This window comes from Tachyglossus aculeatus, chromosome 14, assembly GCF_015852505.1.
Source record: "Tachyglossus aculeatus isolate mTacAcu1 chromosome 14, mTacAcu1.pri, whole genome shotgun sequence".
Taxonomy (NCBI): domain Eukaryota; kingdom Metazoa; phylum Chordata; class Mammalia; order Monotremata; family Tachyglossidae; genus Tachyglossus; species Tachyglossus aculeatus.
This window is the reverse complement of record NC_052079.1, coordinates 13,250,041-13,271,007: the sequence shown is the minus strand read 5'-3', so window position 1 is coordinate 13,271,007 and position 20,967 is coordinate 13,250,041. Positions and strand designations below refer to the sequence as shown.

The following is a 20,967-nucleotide window of genomic DNA, read 5'->3' as shown; positions in this document are numbered from 1 at the left end:
GATGTACTGGGGGTAGGTTGGGGCTGGGGTGGGGGTGGGAGGTTTCCCTGGCTTAGTTCATTGAGAATATTGGAGGGAAGAAGAAAAGGGTGCCTTAAGGGGAGGGGGAAAAACACAGAGGGGCCCCTGGCACAGTGAGTGGTTCAATATCTGGATTGAACGGAGGAACTTTCCCCCTAAGGATCGTGCCGGGAGAAACCTTGACACGCACAAAGTCAGAACCTAGACAGAGTTGCCCTGGTGCGAATGATAAGGTCACCCGTGGGATTGCTGAGATTATCTCTGTCAGGCACTTGGACAGCGTGCAGTCAAATGATGCATCATGCAGTCATTTTCGGGGGGAAAAAATCAATTTCTTCACCAGGTCGCTATTTGCTTTTCAAAGTGCCCTTGTAGGCCGTCACCACCAAGCATTTATCAATTTAAATGTTGTAAATTGATAATGTGCCACTGTGCCTTGTACTGTTTCTGAATTATTTTGATACTCATATTTTCTCAATGGTCTCACAACCCTCAGTGTCTCTGTATTTGAAAGGATATTTTTCTTTGTTCAGAAAAAAAAAAAGATGATGAACTTTTTCTGCTGAGCATAGCAGGGAAAATTCTCTCCAGAAAATACACAGCAGCTCTACAGATAATAGGTCTGTTTCTTCTTCGTTGTTAGGGTTAGGAATGTTTAAAAGTCAGCGGATGAAAAAAAAAAACCCAAAACCTCAGGAAAAATAATGCCAAGAAAACTGTGCTCACTTTATTGTGTGGTCATTTACTGAAAGGGCCGTGGTCCTCTCCGCCCTCTGAGGAGATTTAAAACCGGAACGCAACAATCGAGTACTTCTCGGCTGTGCCGGGTCGTTCTTTCTGTTCTGCTAAGGTAATCGGTTATATACCCCTAAGTCCAGCTCCCCTGCTTGCAACAATGCCGAACGTGCGTTCTGGTGGCTGAGCAGAGCTGCCGCTGCCGACCCCTCCACCTCCCCCAAATTTATATCTTCTTTACGAGTGTGGAAGAAAGCACCGCTGTAACCATACACGAACCCCAACTCAATTTGCATGGAAAAACAGGTAGAGGAGAGGAGTTGAGGCTTGTGCTTTGGGGAAGGCAGAAGAAATGCTTAGCAGTTGCAAAGCATCTTTAACCTCCAGTGATTTATTGGCCCTGAGCCAAGTTATCAGGGGAATCTAATTCTTCTTTATTATTCAAATAAACCACATTTGGCACCGTAGTTCCCTTTCAGAATAGCTTCACAAACAGACTGAGTACTGTCATTTATTTGACCTTGGACTTGTGTGCAGGAGCTGCTATTTTATTTGCCGTTTCTAGGGAAGGAATGCCGAGAAATCCGAAACACAGAGATGGGTGATGGGGTGGGGACTGTGACACTTGGTCTCTCAGTAGCCAGATAGATACCTGGGGTTAAATAACCCCATTACTTTCAGATGACCAGTTATCCTCATGCCACTATATGCGTGTGTACACACACACACACTCTCTCTCTCTCTCTCCCCCGCCCACTCGCCACTGGCCACTTTAGCAGCTTCCCTAGTCCCAGCCGCTCCTCTTGGAGCGAGGAAGTGCCATACTGAAAGGTGTGAACCTTCACAAAGAAGAAAAAAGAAGGTGGCTGGAGTGGGTGATGCCTGCAGGGAGGGCCCTTGGGATGCTTAGAAACTTGCTTCTGGAAAATGAAGGCAGGCTTCGTTTGGCCTGTGGTGTTTTCTAATGAAATCAAAACCATAAAAAACAGCTAATTTGCCAATTGGTTCTAGAGAATGCTTTCTTTTCACATGGGACTCTGTGGCAACTTGAAAGTGTTTATTAGGTGGGATGAGCTCCAGGACCCTCCCTTAGGGAGAACACTGGGTTTGGGCGGAGACGCCAACATGTCCAGGACCCTCCTACTTCCGAGGAGCAGCAGCTGATCCTGCTCAGCATCCTGAACCGACGGTGACCCCCCACAAAACAGAGGCAGGAGGCCACCTCGCCTGGAATCCGCTTTGGGAGACTTGACTTTCCTGTCAGTCTGACTTCCCAATCGCTAGGAGGGCAGTCCCCATTCAAATTCAGGGCCGACCCAGTGCTGTCTCGAACCCTGTAGGAATGCCAGCAAAGAAGCCTACACCTCCCTGGATTGGCACTAGGACTCAGTTCAATCTATGGAGATGCTTTGCTGAAGCCACAAAGAATGAAAGTGACCCTGATCTGCCAGTCTACCTGGGGGTGGGGGGGTGCTCTGGGGTTCCCCAAGGGCATGTCTGCCTCCCTGGACCTTGGATGAGACAGCCTGAGTTGACCAAGTCACCTGCCCAAACATTTTCTGCCATTCAACAGGGAGCCTAATGCCACCTTGGGCTACAAACCAGTGTGGCCATTTCCAGCCATGGGTGACCATGGCCTTGGTCCTCTCAGATCCCCCATCTCCCCTGAGCCTGTCTCTGCCAAGATGGCTGTTGCAGGAGGGGAAAGCTCAGCATTCTGCTGGACTTACCGGGAAGCCCAGGGCTAAGGAGGGCACCTTCTGCATTCATTCATTCATTCATTTGTATTTACTGAGCACTTAATGTGCATGGAGCACTGCACTAAGCATTTGAGAGAGTACAATATAATAATAAACAGACATATTCCCTGCCCACAACAAGTTTACAGTCTTACAGGAGCAGTTCAACTCTGGTTTGGAGCCAAAGAGCTGGCAGACAAGAAATATTCCTTCACGACCCAGGCTGGGACCCAGGCCCGCCAGTCATCTCCCTAAGAGAAGTGTGCCCCTTTCCCAGCCTGAGCCGGACTCTGAGGAGCAAGCCTCCAGGCACATTTACTGCCAAGTCCACAGGGTCCGACAAGATGATTCAGGCCAGCATCAGAATGACTGCCTTGCCTTTGCTTTCCCCCACCCTACAAGGCCTGATTTGGAGTCTCATGTTAGTTTGGGGAAAGGGCTTGCACGAAAAAACAACCATGCAGTCTTTGAGCTACAGCCTTTCAGCTCCCAATTCAACACACTCTTTCCAATTATCTCCTAGTCGGGCCGACTTAGGAAATGTTAACACATCAGGAAAAAGCATCAGAAGGAAAGAAACCTGGTGGCTCGTTGCGGTCTAGCGGCAGAGCTGGACGCCGGCAGCAGTTCCACAGATTTATAAAGCAATCAGCCGAGTGCCCACAGAACACTTCACCCCCTCTGCCCACTTCTGGCCCAGGAATTCAGCCAACAGAGCCAGCTCAAAGGCAAGAAATTGGCTGGAGCCGATATCAGGATCTGACTGGGCCTGGCCCCGCGGGCCCAGGATTTGGCCTTCCCTAATGGCTCTCCCTCTTTGGGGGTATTTTAGGGGTCCACATTAGCCTTTGGTTTGTCCTCTGTTAAGGTCTGTTTGTTGGGACAAGATGGCTCTGCTCAAGAATAACCACAAACACTTCCTAGGGTAATTGAATTTGCTTGATTGCTGGTTCCTTTACGCTAGTACAATTGATGAAGACCCAAATAACATGATTTGGTCACACAAAAGGATAATCAAGAAACTGTAGAAGGGCTGGACCTCAGTTCTCTATTTGTGGCTCTCATTTGGTTTATTTTTTTTTTTTTAAAGGATTTCTCTCTCCCCACCACCGGCCCCACACCACCAGCTTTTTAATAGAATTCCTTCATGGTCATGGCCTAAGTCCCTGAGATGAACAAAGACCCCTCCCTGATCCTGGGATTGAGTTTTGATCCCCAAACCCTGATCAGTATATGTCAAAACACATAGCATAGGGGGCCACTAGCTGTTTTATTCTTTGGACCCTCTCCCCACCCCCATCCCCCCCCACCTTCACCCTCCGTGTAACTGTAGCCATCAGTGATGATATAGGGCAGTGTCTCCATCATTTGACCAAGGTCTAATGCCAAAATAGACCCAGTGGCTTGACTTAAAAGGCGGCAGAATCGAATGGTTTTAACGAGAAACCAGCACAGGGTTAAAGCCAAATTTTTCTTGAACAGATGATATTTCAGATGGCCACACTATTCCAGATGCATCAATTTCCTTGAAAATCCAATCCATATATGTGCATATGCTGTGCTGGCAGGAGGACTGCCCGAAATGGCCGAAACCCAAGAGCTAATATTCTTTTGGCCAGAATAATGCAATTATTATTTTCCTAGCTATCAGTCTAAGCATACAGAGCCATCTGTTATGCAAAGCAAACATACACATCTCAATTACAGAAAATGCAGTTGCCTTGACAGAATTTGGATTACACCACTAACCAGGGCTGTAAAATTTGTTTTAAGTTAGTGTATAATGGATGCCTTTCAGGAGTTGCTAATTAGCATTTACCTGCTTAAACTAATTATTCATCTTCCTTCTTTACTGGCTTATTAAACTTTGTTGGATACTAAGCATAAAGCAGATTTAATGTGAGCATCACACAATCAAAAACACTAAAGTTTGGGTTCTTTATTGCGGGAGCAGCATGGTTGTGCACCAATTTCAAAAATCACAGATTCTTGATACTGGCTCTCAAATACATTAAGACAAGGATTAAAGCCTAGTACAAAACTAGGGGCTTTAATGAGAGACAAGAATACTAATATTGAGTTAACAATAGCTTGCTTTCCATTTCTATCATTTGGTTTGCTAAAGCTCACATAAAATGTAATTACTGTACATACTATAGCAAATTGCTCGCACGTTCAGTAAGAAGTGAATGAACCCTTGTCCTTATTCTCACTAGATAACATTCAAATTTGGTCTTTTTCCTCCTCCCCTTTCTGCCTTCTCCCACCCTTTCCCCCTCCCCAAATGTCAAATATCCCTCTTCATTATTCCAGAATGTCTTTTTTGATTTAGCTATTACACCTCAAACTCTCTGGCAGCCAGAAGGTTCCAGCCGTGCGGTAGCCCCCTCAGAGCTGTGCCAACCTGCTGGACTAGTGAGTCCAGGCTGGGCCTTGGTTTCAGAGGGGACAGACAAATCACATCCCCATCTTTTATCTCCATGGGACAACGGCGCGAGGAGGAGATGATCCAACTTGGCACATGATCATGCGAGAAAAGAGGGAAAAAAAAAAAAGCCCACAAAGCCTCCCACTGTATTTCTGAATCTGCACGGAATGGTCTTCGGAGCTGAATTTTCATCTCTGAAAGAAGCAAGATCCCGTCCCTTTCTGCCTCCGCCCCTCCGTCCCCCAGTTTTCTTTTCTTTTAACCTCTGACAAACATGTGTCGGTAATTAAACTGCATATAATTAATGGCTGTCTTATTTTATGAAATTGTCTCTCAGCATTAGGAAACATTTGCAAAGCCAGCAAAATATGTCCTTGCAGGAACCCTCCCCGCACCACATTTTAATGGTCTTTTTCAGCATTTCTTGACTCCAAATGACTCTCTGTCACTGTGTCAGCTCCCAGGGTAATGCAGGGTACTCCATAAACATCCAGTAATAGGACACATGGGAAGAGCGATTAGTGTGTCCCTCTCCTACTGGACTCAAAGGTTCCAAAGTTCAAAACAACTGAGAGAAGAAACTTCATTTGTTCTCAATAAATTAATAATGATCCTCTAAGGGGGGAGGGAAAGTTTTCCAGCACCAGTTTGTTTCTGAACATTCGATCCGGCCCCGCCGGCTTCCCACCTGCTGCACAGAGCAGGAGACTGGCGCTGTCACCAAATAGGAAGTTCAATAATTCATGCCAAACCACACAGCCATCCTCTAGAATCTGAATTTTTCACTTACTTGGGATAGGCCTAGGTAGATGGAGACGGTTTCGGAAATGTACAAAAACTTTCCTTCTTGATTTAGTGCAAATACAAATCCATCAAGGGACTGCAGAAGAAAAAAAAAAAACAAACAGAAATAGATTAATTAACATTTGATGAGGATATTAGTAAGGGGCCATATTGGACCCAATCTAAAACCGAAACAGCTCAACTAAATGGTCAGCGATGGTGTTTGCTCAATAGAATGCACTTTGAACGCTGAATTCCCTCACCCAGATTTTGAATCCTGCACAGTATTTGAACAGATGAAATGCTTGTAGAGATGGCAAGCATTCTTTAATTTTTCAGGGCTTTGCTGCAACTCTGGAATGCTCAACATGCTATCTAAGCACAAAGGCAAGAAATTCCAGATGTTGCCAACTGTCTCCCTGTACTTTTAATCTAAAAGCTATTCAGATTAAACAGACAACACCCCCCTTCACCCCCAGCAAACATTAAGTGACTGGACAGGAAAGAAAATGACCAAAAGAGAGAAGTTAGCAAGCAGAGATATGTGGAAAGGGAGACTAGAAAGTCCCGTGAAGTCAGTGTGAGATCACTGCTTGGAACACTTTGGACCTCAATAATTTGTTAACTGCTAAAAGACCACATCACCCAAGCCTACTGTGTAATAATAAGCAAAACCCATGAGCAGGTGATGGGTAAGTATACCAAGAGCAAAGGCCCCTTGAAATCTTATACATTTCAGCATCTTGCACAAGGTGAACGTTCATTCTTGCAAACATTAGCCTTTCAGAAAGGGAAGCCATTTGCTACTGCAAAAAAGGAAAGCCGGCCAGGCTTTGGTATTTATGGTACTTACTGAGCACTTACAATATGCAGAGCACTGAACTAAGTGCTTGGGAGATTACAATACTTGAGAATTAGTGGACACATTCCCCACACATTAATTCGCTGTTTCCAAACAGAGTTCATATATTTAATTCGACATCTAAGCATAGACAATATGGGCTCCAACTAGAATACACTGTTCGCCCTGAGAAGAAAACTTGCATTCAGTTCCTCTGTCACCAGACTGATGCATTCATTCCTGTTCTGCTCAGAAACCTGGATGTTTCATTATTCTCTAAGAAGGGAGATGGGCTTGCGGTTTGTCATAGAGAAAGCCCCGAGTTATAGTGATTGGTAGCCTTCATAGGGGACAGGAAATCTAGTATCTCTGGATTGGGGAGGTGGGCATTCGGTTTGTCATAGAGAAAGTCCAGAGTTATAAAGATTGGTAGCCTTCATAGGGGATAGGAAATCTGGCATCTTTGAACCTAGGGAGCTACAGTTTCGTTTTAGCAAGACACCGTTACAACATGCAAATCTGGAGAGAGACAAACAAGGCTCCTGTGTCCAGTTTCAAGCTCCAAACAGTTTTTTCTGAGCCTTTTGAGGATTTTAACACTTCTGCCCCTACCAGTTCAATTCTACCCTGCTGCTGCGGGTCAGGAGCTGGCACTGATGTGTGTCCCCCTCCCCCCCGTCTGCCACCCCTCCAATGTAGTAGGTAGCCAAAATGTCAAAACAATAAGCCCCATGGAAAGTAAACACTGGGAAAAGATAGAAAAAAACCCAGATTCTCTAATTTATATACGAATTGATAACAGTGTAAGTCAACAGAGAATTTCCTGAAGTTCAAACAGTTATTCTATGTAAGCAGCTTATGGCTTAGAAACCATCATTTCCTTTGAAGTGAATAACACGAGTTGCGTGAATACCAACCCAAATGATAAATTCCATCAGTCACGAGGCTAGAGCCTGCATTCAGGTATTGGTTAGGGCAAAGCCAAGATCTCCTTTATGCTTGGTCACCGCTGGCCTATAAAATGTCTTTCCTCCATGAACTCTCTCTTTGGCCTAATTGATTAATCAATCAATAATATTTATTGACCTGAACCTCGCTCTCTATCCTTCTGCCTTCGATTCCTTGCTCATACTGTACCCCTCTGCCGGAGTTCCCCCTTACCCCAGTCAGCTAAACCATAATTGTCTTAATCTCCAGGGCACTGCTGAAATCCAACTACCTCCAGGAAGCCTCCCCTGCTTTATACTCAACACTCTAATGTCTTCAATCTAGCAGCCACCTTTTGCGCTTATGTATTTTATTAATAGGTTCCACACATAATGCACATTCACTTTTACTGTAGTATATCCAGGCATTTTGTGCTGTTATATTTGTATTACTACGTTTTATATCCCATTCTTCCTCCTGATCCCACTTTATGCAAAGTGAACCTTGAGGGCAGGAAGAGTGTGTCTTGCTCCTGGTGAATTTTCCCAAGTGCTCTCTACTGTACATCAGCGATTGATTGACTGGGCAATATATTAAGCACCTGAGATTGTGATTTCTCTTAATGCCCGGAGGTCAACAAGATCTGACCTTGGGAAATGGAATCCTCTACACGCTTGCTGTGTGACCCTGTGTGAATCACTTACTTCTCTGCGCCTCAGTTTTCTCACCTATAAAATGGAGATGCAATACCGATTTCTCCCTCCCTCTGAGAAAATGACTATTACGTGGATCAGAGACTGCGTCTGATTTGATTATATTGTATTAAGTCCAGTTCTTTGCACAGTGCTAGGCTCACAACAAGCGCTTAAATACCACCACCATGATTATTACCTGGCCATGGGAAGTGGCTGCCCACTATGACCAGCTCAGTTTGGGACTTGTGGACCCAGGTTCCAATGCACAGAGAGATGCTGTTAGGACACTAAATGTCCTCCTGCTTTGTTTTGTTTTTTAATGATATTTGTTAAGTGCTTATTATGTGTCAAACACTGCACTACGTGCTGAGGTAGATACAAGCTAATGAGGTTGAACACAATCCATGTCCCAGATGGGGCTCACATCTTAATCCCCATTTTACATATGAGGTAATGGGCACAGAGAAGTTAAGTGTCCTGTCCAAGGCCACACAGTGGAAATGTGGCAGAACCGGAATTAGAACTCAGGTCCTCTGACCGTGCTCTTTCCACTAGGTCACACTATCCTTACTGGCATTTGCTAAGGGCATATTACGTGCCAATCTCTGTTCTAAATGCTGGAGTAGATACAAGGTTATCAGGTTGGACACAGTCCTTGACCCAGATGGGGCTTACAATCTATACTGGTGGGAGGAGGATTTAAACCCCATTTTACAGATGAGGTAACAGAGGCACAGAGAAGTGAAATGACTTTCCCAAGGCCACACAGCAGACAAGAGGCAGAGCCAGAATTGGAACCCAGGTCCTCTGAGTCCCAGGCCTGTGCTCTCGACAAGCTGGGTTCCAGTTGAGTTCCAGTGGCCTCCTGCCCAATGAAAGAGATTACAAATTGGAAGCTGGGCCCAGAGCTGCCCTTTGGGGCTCATGCCTAACTTTTGCCTTTCCCCAGAGCACCCCACAAGGCAAAGCAGAACCCGGGACTTGGGCCACCTCTCTAGGATCAGGACCCAACAATGCTGACTGCAGCCTGTGTTGTCTTTTTGCATGGCACAGATGGTCTCTGGGCTCATTTGAGGGGCACTTTCTGGGTAACTCGGGTCCAAGCACCCCAGAGAACGAGTGGAGCAGGAAAGACCTACTCCCATTGGACAGTCACAGGTATCAAACGGGAATAATCAGAAAACTCCAGGAGCTGGGCTGGGGGAGGACTGTCAAATTCGGATTTGAGGAAACCATTAAATGGCTGTGCAGTCTCTAACACTACAGGCTACTTTTTCCTTTTTTTTTTTTCTTCAACTGCCCACTGTTTTCAACTGGCGCCAATTAAGATTCTGGGGTCAAAGGGTTAATTACATCTTCTTACCCACTACGTAGAATTTTTCTGATTATTAACCAAGGTTGGATTAAGATGAAAAAGAACCAGCACAAATGTTAATGCTTGTCCCCTCATCGAGAAGATTTATTATAATACATGCTGAAATCTATACGCTTTCCTCAAAGCAGCCGAACAAAATCTTCGAGGAAACAGTGAAATAGACGTTTTAAAGACATGCAAGTATCTGATTCATCGAGACAGTTTTCTTATTACTGAAAACAGTTCTAAGCTATCCAGACAGGGCTGATATGAAATTTCTTTTGTCACACCCAGCCAGTCTATGTGGTACACGCGCAAGTGAGGCTCAGATGTAGGAGTCAGGAGCTACAGCACCTCTGAATAATAATGCCGGTAATTATAATTTATATCCCCTGACATCAGTGTAACATATAAAATGTAAGGCACAGTTTCTTAACCCAAAAAGCTGAATGCTTCTTACAGTATTTCTCAAACGACGGGGTTATTTCCTTGCAGGGTTTGAAACTAACTGTGCCACAGTGGCCGAATGTGACTAATGTTTAATGCATTGTGCTAAATGGATTTATATTTGTCAAAGGAATTTTGTCCCTGCTAGTTTTGCATATTCCCACCACAGCCAAATTTCACAGAGTGAAATCTTACTAGAGTGCCCGTAAGGGGAATATTCTCATAGATCAACCCATCCCTGAAGTCCCTAGTTCCTTCTAGTGTGTTCCAAAGCAGGAAAAAAAAAAAAAAAGCCCCGCGCCTGTGACCTAACTCCAGTTAGCGTGAAGAATTACCAGTAGGCTAGGTTATTTTAATGACAGATTATTTTAAACTAAGCCTTCACCATCTGTTCCACCCCCTAATTATGAATGCAAAAAGAACATATTTCACAATTACATCAGTAAAAAGTAAGATATACGTGATTTAAATGCATGCATGTGTTCTTTGTCCAATGCAGCGTGCATCTGTGATGCTCCACTCCCAACTCAGGCTGTGATTCGGGGGAGGTGGCTCCCCCTTGAGAAATCGGGCTCACTGATAGGCTCAACTTTTTCCCTGGCAGAAGCATCTTCTTAATTAGAGTTGTTCGCTGTTGTGACATAATGATATTATGACTGGAGCTGAGCATTAATTTGAACACAATGCCTGTCCCCCATCCGTTACGGAGTCTTCAATAACTGCGAAGGATGGTTCGCTGGGTTTCATAAACATGGCCACCCTTGCTTATCACACCAGCCCCCGAGCAGCCAGTTACTCATGGGAGGTACTACGTACTCTGGGTGGAATGGTGTGACAGTCACAGCACACCCACCTGCGCGGGTGGGATCTCACTGTCGGGATGAACCATCTCCAAATACAGCTCTATTTCCAGCCCAAGGCTGTCCCTATCTTCAAAGCTCTCTGGAAATGCCCCCTCCTTCATGAAGCATTCCCCCGATTAATTGTGTCAACCCAACATCAACCCTTGGCATTTGTGAATATGCTGATCCGCTTCCTCTCAGTTTTTGGGTATTTAATGATTGATTCAAATCATTATTCCCAACTCTGGCTATTGTCAGTTGTAGATTTGGGTTTTCCCCCAATTCCCACTATTTGTAAAGCAGTTGTGTCTGCTTGTCTCCCCTATTACATAAGATTTTTTGAAGGTGGGGACCAGGTGCCAGGTATTGTGCTCTTCCTACAATAGGTACTCAATAAATTCTACTGATTGACTGGTGGACTGTCTGCCCAATCATCAGGTATATGTGTGTGCTATATTATATACAGTGTGTAATATATTGTGTAGGCTACATATACATTATATAAATATAATCAGTGGTATTTATTGAACACTTACTGAGTGTAGAACATTGTACTGAGTGCTTAGGAGAGTACAATGGAGTTGGTAGATTCAATCCCTGACCATAAGAAGCTTCCATACATATATGCACACACACATATATGTATATAAATATATATATACACATACATTGCATTATAGACACATTTCTGTACACATATATAGTCACTGAACAACTACTGCATAATAGTAATAATGAACAGTGCTCTGTATACGGTAAGCACTCAATTAATACGATTGAATAGATTGAATGAATGAACAATTATGGTATTTGTTAAGCACTTACTATGTGGCAAGCCCGGTTACAAGTGCTGGAACAGACACAAGTTAATTAGGTTGGACACAGCCCCTGATTCAGTATGGGGCCCACAGTGAAAGTACAAAGGAGTAGGATTTCATCCCCCATTTTACAGATAAGGTAACCGAGGCACAGAGAAGTGAAGTGACTTGCCGAAGGTCACACTGCAGACAAGTGATGAGAGCAGAACACAGATCCTCTGACACCTGGGCCTGGATTCCTTCCATTAGGCCCACGCTGCTTCCCAATAAAGGGTGAATAGCAATCAAAACCTCAGCTATGCCTCTGTAATGAGGATAGTTCTCCTGTTTGCATCTCCCCACCGTGTTTGGGAAATGCAGGCCGAGCACATCAAAAGAACTGCTTCCTTAAGGTTTAATACCTACAGACTCCCCTCCCGCTTTGATGGGTCCCATTAAGATGCCATCCGGGGCCTCTGGTTGCTCCCTGGACACAGCGCTGAACTGCTGATGCCAGCAGAACCTCCCAGCAACTTCAAGCAGAGTTTTACTTTCGGAAGGACTATGAGACTGAGCCCCAAGACACCCAGATGAAACTGTTTCTAGAGAAAAAAAAATAGTTTCTCCAATTGTGTGTCTGCTGCTGAGTTTTTACAGTCAAGCACTGGGTAGAAACAAAAGCCTTATTTATGGAAATAGGAATTCTAGTACAGTGTGTTTTCTCAAAGTGGGTAAAAGCTCACATCAAAGGTTTGGGCTTTTTTATTTAACTTCAGAATCCGTGAAAGCTTTCTACCTCCCATTGCTCTTTCTTTTTCTCTCTGATGAGCAAACAGCATGAAGTGGAAGGCAGTCACATATCCCACTGCAAACGGTTCTTCCTCCAAATGGCAGCTGAGTTTGTCACGTTTTGGATGTCCCTTACCCAGATTCACTTTCACCGTGTTCTGCCCCACAGCAGGCCAGCGGGACGATGAACAATAATTCCAGACCCTCTGAGACCTGAGGCCACAAAGTCCCCAGATCTGCCAAGTCCAATATGGAAATGGAGAAGCAGGTGGAGTGAAGCTGCCAGATAAACTTTTCTTAAAGGAGAAGCCTGAAGATGGTGATGGGTTGAAAACCAGAAAAAGGCCAAAGATGCCTTCTTTCTGAGCCAATGATTTATAGCTGCTCCTGTTTGTTAGTGTGCCACTGTGAGGGTATCGGTGTGGAGACTTTGGTGCTTGGAATCTGGGTCCAAATCTAGAGCATCATAAGGGACTTGTTTCCTGGCTCTAGACCCAATCCAAATGGCAGCAGCCTCTACTCCAAGGGGTCATTTGCTAAGCAGCCCTCCAAAATCCTTGTTCAAGAAAGGAACGGCCACAGCGTACCATGAACCTAAGTGTGAGTCTGTCTCCCCAGCTAGGCTGGGATGACCGTGGGCCCACAGGATGACTTCTGATTTCGGTCAGGATGATTTGTGGGCAGGGAACGTGCTTGCCAATTCTCCTGCATTGTACTCCCCCAAGGGCTAGGTACAGTGCTCGGCACATAGTACTCCATAGTACTGCACAGTCCTTCTAGACTGTGAGCCCGTTGTTGGGTAGGGACCATCTCTATACGTTGCCAACTTGTACTTCCTAAGCGCTTACTACAATGCTCTGCACATGGTAAGTGCTCAATAAATATGATTGAATGAATAGTAAGCGCTCAATAAATACCATTGATTGATTGATTCCTGCACTTGATGGAATGGGCTCCTTACCACTCCAGTACGCGTGGCTCAGTGGAAAGAGCCCAGGCTTTGGAGTCAGAGGTCATGGGTTCAAATCCCCGCTCCGCCACTTGTCAGCTGGGTGACTTTGGGCAAGTCACTTCACTTCTCTGGGCCTCAGTTCCCTCATCTGTCAAATGGGGATGAAGACCGTGAACCCCCTGTGGGACAACCTGATCACCTTGTAACCTCCCCAGCGCTTAGAACAGTGCTTTGCACATAGTAAGTGCTTAACAAATGCCATTATTATTATATAGTTAACCTAATTCAGTCCAGAGTCAACCACCATTCTTAAAAATAATTAGGCTCAACCCCCACTGCCATTTCCAAACTTATTTCTTAAATGGTTTCGCTTTTCTTAATATTTTCACTGCCAAAACAGATTTAGGTCGATTTACGAATCCATCCTAATTCTGCTAGGTAAACCTAAGCTGATTTAGTACATCTGGGTGACAAGGCGTCAATAGTGCCACTGGTGCCAGCAGAATTGATGTAGATTTTGGAATGTGACATGTGGAACATTTGGTCTCTTTTAAATACATGTTTTGTTTTGTTTTTTCCATAGGGAAATTCCCTTTGTCCCCATGCTATAAAGTCTTGGAAGTTTCCTGGGGAAACTGGTAGCTGTTGTCAGTTTGGGGGTATTTTTGTGTGAAATGATCAATTAATCAATGGTATTTTTTGAGCACCTGTGTGCAGAGCACTGTACTATGCATTTGGGAGGATATAATAGAGCAAGAACACTAGACCTCTCCCCTCACTGTTTTTGTGCTAATATACAACACATTCCTCAACCAAAATGATCAGGGTAAATTTTGAATTTATTGCTTCAGATTGAGTCCCTAATGAAGCAAGATTGTCTTTACCCTAGTATGTGTGCCAACTGAACAGATCTGTCAAACATCCACTGAGCCTTTTGGTTCCTTGTGAATGCAGAAAAGAGAGATATTGTGGAAGAAACCTTCTGACATGCACCTGTTGCTGATTGTGAATCACAAGAACATACACCAAATGAAGTCACAATTTTTGAAACTTAATCTGATTAACCCATTTGTTTAAAAGAATAAAATTTGGTTTAACTTCCCTACAGAAGTACCTATTTTCAAGCCTGAAAATTCCCAACACCTATCTGAACACATTTAAAGGCATGAACATTCATTAGATTTTTAAAAGAAGCTTCAGGCTGCATGTGCTTATTGAATGGTTGGGGCTCTCCAATTCAGGATTAAGTTTTCTATCACAGCTCTCCCGCTCCAAGGCCAGAATTCCCTCTGAAGACAATAGGGGTTGCAGATGTGGAAGGAAAGACAAACCCAGAGGAAATTGGCCCCTGAGCTCCTTTCTTGAGAGAGATTCAGCAGCTAGAGCCGTTCGCATTTGTCTTGGGCACGGTTCTCAGTTATGGACCCCTCTCTCTATTTCATTACCATTCTAAACACCAAACGGAGTGAAAAATCACAATGACAGGAAGAGGAGGAATGATAAACGCCTGTCTGCTTTTGTCTCTGATGGAGTATGAGCTCTATGAGGACAGGGGCTTCCAGCTATCAGGAAATGATACAGACGTTCGGGATTGGGAGGGACTATTAGCACAATCTTCCCAGTAAGTCTAAGATCTACATATGTCAATTGGGTACATAGGGAGGCAATATCATAACAGTAGCAAAGAATAAAGAACCTTATAATGAATTTAAATTATTACTAGCAGCATTGGCGTAATGGAAGGAGCACAGGAGTCAGGAGACGCACATTCTAAACCCAGCTCTGCTGTCTGACCAGGCTGCTAATATCCCGGGCAAGTCACTTCACTTTTCTGTGTCTTAGTTTTTTTTTGTCTGTAAAAGGGAGACTTAAATACCTCGTCTCTCTCTCCCCCTTAGACTGAGAGTCCCATCGGGGGACAGGGACTCTGTCCAGTCTGATTTTGTTTTATCTATCCCAGCACTTAGCATAGAGCTTGGCATATAGTAAGCCCTTAAAAACAACCACAATGATTACTATTTGTTTACCTTCTTGGGAGAATTTTATTGGCCTTTCTCGGGGGAAAAAAAGCAAAGGAAATATTTAAACACAGAGGAATCTTATTAAACTCAAGAGTAGTTTTGATTCCAGATATTGTCTAAATCAAGAAAATCCACAATTTCCATTTTAGAAAATTATTTTCCACTGACACTCAGGCTCCCTACCTTGCACAACATTCATGCAATTCCTTGTATTGGACCCAAGTCCAGCTGGATCTCTGACGGGCCAGTCATGAGAAATAACATCTAATTCCTGAAACCTACCCCATTTTGAATTTCACTTCAGAGTAATTAACCCTTTTTGGTGTTTTCTAAGTTGTGATTTTGAGATCCCCATATTGGTTTCTGGCATCTTGTGGAGGAGCTTGAGACTGCAGTGCATCTCTGGCTCAGCTCCAGAAGTTGATGCCATATGAAGCGGGGATGCACATTTATGTGAAAATCAATTATTCTGATGGAATCTGAAACCTGGTCCTGAATGATTTCAGGATAACAACTCAGTTTACCCCTAGACAGCCACTTTGCTGACCTGCCACTTCTGTTTCACAGCTGGATTAGAAGCCCAGGTGAGAAGGCAATATGTATAGTAGTTGTCAACAGGATTTTAATCCCATGCGAGGCTGTGAGAAACACTGTTGCCCTTATTCTTGCCCAACTATTTAGCCCAATTATGCTGGAAAAAGGAAACATAGATTTTGCCTTTTACAAACCCACGTATGCAGTTCCAAGCATGCCAACAAAAGCCCCAAAGCATCACCCTTCATGAAGCTGTAGGCACTTTCATTCCATGTGCATGTAACCATAATTTACTTATATTAATGTCTGTCACCCTTTCTAGACTGTGTGGTCAGGTTACATGACTACCAACTTTGCTGTACCGAACTCTCCCAAGTGCTTAGGACACAGAAAGTACTCAATAAATGTCCTTGATTGATTCCAGGGATGACCATGCTGCTCCTTAATTAAGGAACTAGGACACTTTAATTAGAAAATCCTGTGTTCCTGGGGGGTACAATGTGCTATTAAAAACACTTTGGACAGAAACTGGGGGTGCAAGCTATTCTTCCAGAATCAATCATATTTATTGAGTGCTTACTGTGTGCAGAGCACTGTACTAAGTGCTTGAGAGAGTACAACAGACTGTGAGCCCATTGTAGACAGGGATTGTCTCTATTTGTTGCTGAACTGTATTTTCCAAGCACTCAGTACAGTGCTCTGCACATAGTAAATGCTCAGTAAATACAACTGAATGAATGAATAAAAGTGTCTTCCTTTTTGCATTGTGACCTGCTCAGGTGAGACATCACTATAGGCTCCTCCGAGCTTTTGCAAGTCTGATGGCCAACAAATCTACCCTTGGACTGAGGTTTCCTCTGCTCAGTAAATCTGGGGGAGATTGGGAGTCATCATCATCAGCATTTAATGAGTGCCTTACTGTGCCCACTGCATTGCACTTCATTCATTCATTCAATCGCATTTATTGAGCGCTTACTGTGTGCAGAGCAATGTACTAAGCGCTTGGGAAGTACAACTTGGAAATATCCAACAAAAAGAGAAGACCCTGTCCCTGCTCTAGAAGCATTTATAATCTAATGGGGCAGATGGAGCAAGAATGCATATACATGCATAGAATGCATATACATATAGCATCATATATATGTGGATCGGAAATAAGAGGGTATGCCTTTGAACAACAAAATTAAGTCAAAATTAAGGAATAAAAGAAGAAATAAACCAGCAGTCACGTAGGTGGCTGATGGGATGACAATCATTCAATCAATGGAACTTATTGAGCATGTTAGGTGCAGAGCATCAAAATAAGTGCATCCCAAGAGAGGGAGGAGGATTGTAATAGAGCCATGCTTCCTGAAGGTGATGGGATTTCAGGAAGGTTTAGAAGGGGAGGGCTGGGATCTGGCAGATTTGAGGGGAAGGGAGCTCCGGGCAGGAGGAAGGGGAATGAGCTATGGTCCAAGATAGGAGAGGAGAGAGTGAGGTGCAGTTAGGTAGAGAAAAGAGTGAGCTGGGTTAGTGTGGGAGATAGGAGGTGAAAGGTAAGGATTCATTCATTCATTCAATCGTATTTATTGAGCGCTTACTGTGTGCAGAGCACTGTACTAAGCACTTGGGAAGTACAAGTTGGCAACATATAGAGACGGTCCCTACCCAACAACGGGCTCACAGTCTAGAAGGGGGAGACAGACAACAAAACAAAACATGTGGACAGGTGTCAAGTCATCACCCAAAATGTTGAAGGAGCAGGCAGACACACCACACCATGGAGTGATGCTTGAAGTACTTTTTAAAAAAAATCACTAGACCACCAACAACTCTATGCCCTGCAGAACTTTCACCTCAACCATGCCCCTCACACCTCTACCCTCACCAACTCCATGCTGGACTTTGAGCATGGTGCTGAAGTGGGCGTCATTTAGTGTAGACCACTGTACTGGGCCCCGCAGTGCACAGAGCCCCGTGTTGGGTAGCAGCATGGTGAAATGGATAGAACACGGGCCTGGACGACAGAAGGTCATGGGTTCAAATTTTGGCTCTGCCACTTGTCTGCTGTGTGGCTTCGGGCAAGTCAATTCACTTCTCTATGCCTCAGTTATCTCTTCTGTAAAATGGGGATTAAGACTGTGAGCCCCATGTGGGACAGGGACTGTGTCCAACCTGATTTGCTTGCATCTACCCCAGCACTTAGTACAGTGCCTGGCAAATAGTAACAAATCCCACAATTACTATTATTAGTGTGTTGTGCTAAGTGCTTGATTTGTTCAGAACACTGTGCTAGGGATTGTGCCAGAGAAGAGTATATGTTCCAACCCTTCCACCAGAGAGCTAATTCTCCCAGGGTCCCATCCTACTCCAAATTCCATGGCCCCACCAGAGGGAATCACTCATCTTTCACCTGTTTTTGTCCTATTCCTCCAGGTGTTGCCTACCAGAGTTACCCTTCCTCTCAAGTGCTTTTTCTTCCGGGACCTCACCTCCTCTTCCCCACCCTCATCTGGGCAAAAACCCTACAAGAAGCGGCTGCAGAGGGTCCCACTGGCGAAAGACCCCTAAAGATAATGCTACTCATTGAATTTCCTTAATGTTGTTATAAAAAGAAATGAAATTAACTTGGAGGAAATCAGTCCACTTGAGCTGGGGGTCTCCCACTGCTCTCTCAATAGATCTCCCTAAGTATCCACTCGACCACGAACTGCCGAGCCTCTGCAAAGGAATAGCAATCATGGCTCTGTCCTATCGATTAAATTGGGCAATAGCGACCTCTGCTAACACACCAGGTAAATAACTTGGCCGTCCCTTGTTCTTTATTAAGACCCTTGGATCTCTTGCTTGGAGAGTGCATATTATTATTGTATTTGTTAAGTACTTACAATGTGTCAAGCACTGGGATAGAAATAAGTTAATAAGATGGACAGCATCCCTGTCCCACATGGGCTCATAGTCTAAGAGGGAGAACAAGTATTGAATCCCCATTTTACAGATGAAGAAATGGAGGCCAAGAGGAGCTAGGTGACTTGCCCAAGGTCACACGGCAGGCAACTGGCAGAGCCTGGATTAGAAGCCAGGTCCTCTGTCTCTCAGGCCTAGCCTCTTTCTGCTGCTCCAGTTTCCCTCATCACTCATTTTCCCCAGCAAAAGAGGTGGGGTATGATAATTCCCACTTTAGAGATGGGAAAACTGAGTCATGGAGAGCCGCCTCGACAGAATCATATACACCTGTGCCCACGTCAGCATTTGACCCCGAGTCTCCCCTCTCAACACACCCATGCATGCAACCCTCTCTGATCCCAATGCGTAAGGGCACAAACCGGTCTTGCAGATGTTTTGGCTTTAAAAAGATTTACTGCATTATTGAATACAGCAGGTGGCAAAATGGTTTAGAATCATGGAAAACTGCACAGGCTTTCTTGAGCCCAGCTTTAAGAACAGGTAAACCTGTTAAGAACAGATAAACCTGTTTTCTAGCCTCTGGCTTTAATTGGCTAGAAAGGAGCTCAAAAGCACCTAAAACCCTGGCATGTGAATCGGCAACTCTTTCAGATGTAAGTGAAACTTTAGTATTAAAGTCTTCATTTCCCTGCAGATCTCCCTTTCCCAGTCTTTCCTCAATAATCACCCACAAGGTCTCTCTCCTGGCTCATAATAATAGTAATAATAATGATGATGGCATTTATTAAGCACTTACTAAGTGCAAAGGACTGTTCGAATCGCTGGGGAGGTTATCAGGTTGTCCCACGGCGGGCTCACAGTCTTAATCCCCATTTTACAGATGAGGGAACTGAGGCACAGAGAAGTTAAGTGACTTGCCCAAAGTCACACAGCTGACAATTGATGGAGCCGGGATTTGAACCCATGACCTCTGACTCCAAAGCCCGTGCTCTTTCCACTGAGCCACGCCGCTTCTCTTACATTCCCCTACTTAAACCTAGCTACTAGGGTGGGTTATCATGGCCTAGTGGCAAGAGCATGGGCTTGGGAGTCAGAGGTCATGGGTTCTAATCCCGGCTCCACCACTCGTCTGCTGTGTTACCTTGGGAAAGTCACTTCACTTCTCTGTGCCTCAGTGACCTCATCTGTCAAATGGGAATTGAGACCATGAGCCCCATGTGGGACAACTTGATTACCCCAGCTCTTAGAACAGTGCTTGGCACATAGTAAGTGCTTAACAAATACCATAATAATAATAACAATTATTATATTGTTATAATTAATATACAGGGAGAGGACACAGGCAATGGGGTTGAGGACAGGTCAGCGTTGTAACCTCTGCTATCAATCAATCATTAATCACATTTATTGAACACTTACTGTGTGCAGAGCACTGTTCTAAGCACTTGGGAAAGTATAATACAACTGAGTTGGTAGATACATTCCTGCCCACAGTGACCTTACGGTCTAGGGGGATAGATCTCTTCCGGCAAAACACTGCTCCTCTCTGCCCATTCCCTCCCCTAGCATCACCCCCTCCCCTCCCTGCAGTAAAATAGCATTTTACTTATCATTTTGTTTTCTGTTTATGCTTGCATTTTACTTCCCTGTTTCATTCCCAGATTCCCCTGGGGATCTATTTCCCAGCCCGCTGTTTGCAGAGACCCTCCTGAATCTCCCCTTTCCGGAAAGCCCATTCGCCTTCCCTTCACCAGGAATAGATAAGTTTACCCAGAAAATAAAAAAGCTAATGCAACCTTTTGCTCATCAACAAAGCATGTCTTGTTGTAGCCAGGAATAAGTTAATAAAACAGGGAAAAAGCTTAGTGGCTTAAACCGCCCCCCCCCGCCCCCCAACCCCTCCTTGGGGTTATGAACGAACAATGTTGTTTTTTCTTCCCAGCGTGCAAGGATTTAATTAAGTGATAACAGTCACCTTGGGGTAGCTGCACAGCAATAATATCTAGGTGAAGAAAAATGCTGAAGAGAGTTGAGTACAGTCAATTTATCTTCAGAGAAGGCAATAAATGAACAAAGCATAGGTATTGGGATGATTGTTTTGGAATGTTTCCATTACTGATAACATCAAAATAAAAAAGGACAGAGATTTGGTATTTTCATTGTATTAAATACA

At 44.4% G+C, this 20,967-nt stretch overlaps 1 protein-coding gene across 3 annotated transcripts in view; it reads right to left on the bottom strand.

Annotated features, from left to right (window-relative positions):
• The window catches only part of NPAS3 (neuronal PAS domain protein 3), a 686,751-nt gene that overhangs the window by 183,251 nt on the left and 482,533 nt on the right, over window positions 1-20,967 (bottom strand). For all 3 annotated transcript variants that reach the window (XM_038756404.1, XM_038756402.1, XM_038756403.1), the window contains exon 5: window positions 5,714-5,803. In XM_038756404.1, the coding sequence (XP_038612332.1) occupies window positions 5,714-5,803 (90 nt within the window). The remainder of the gene's footprint in view (window positions 1-5,713; window positions 5,804-20,967) is intronic.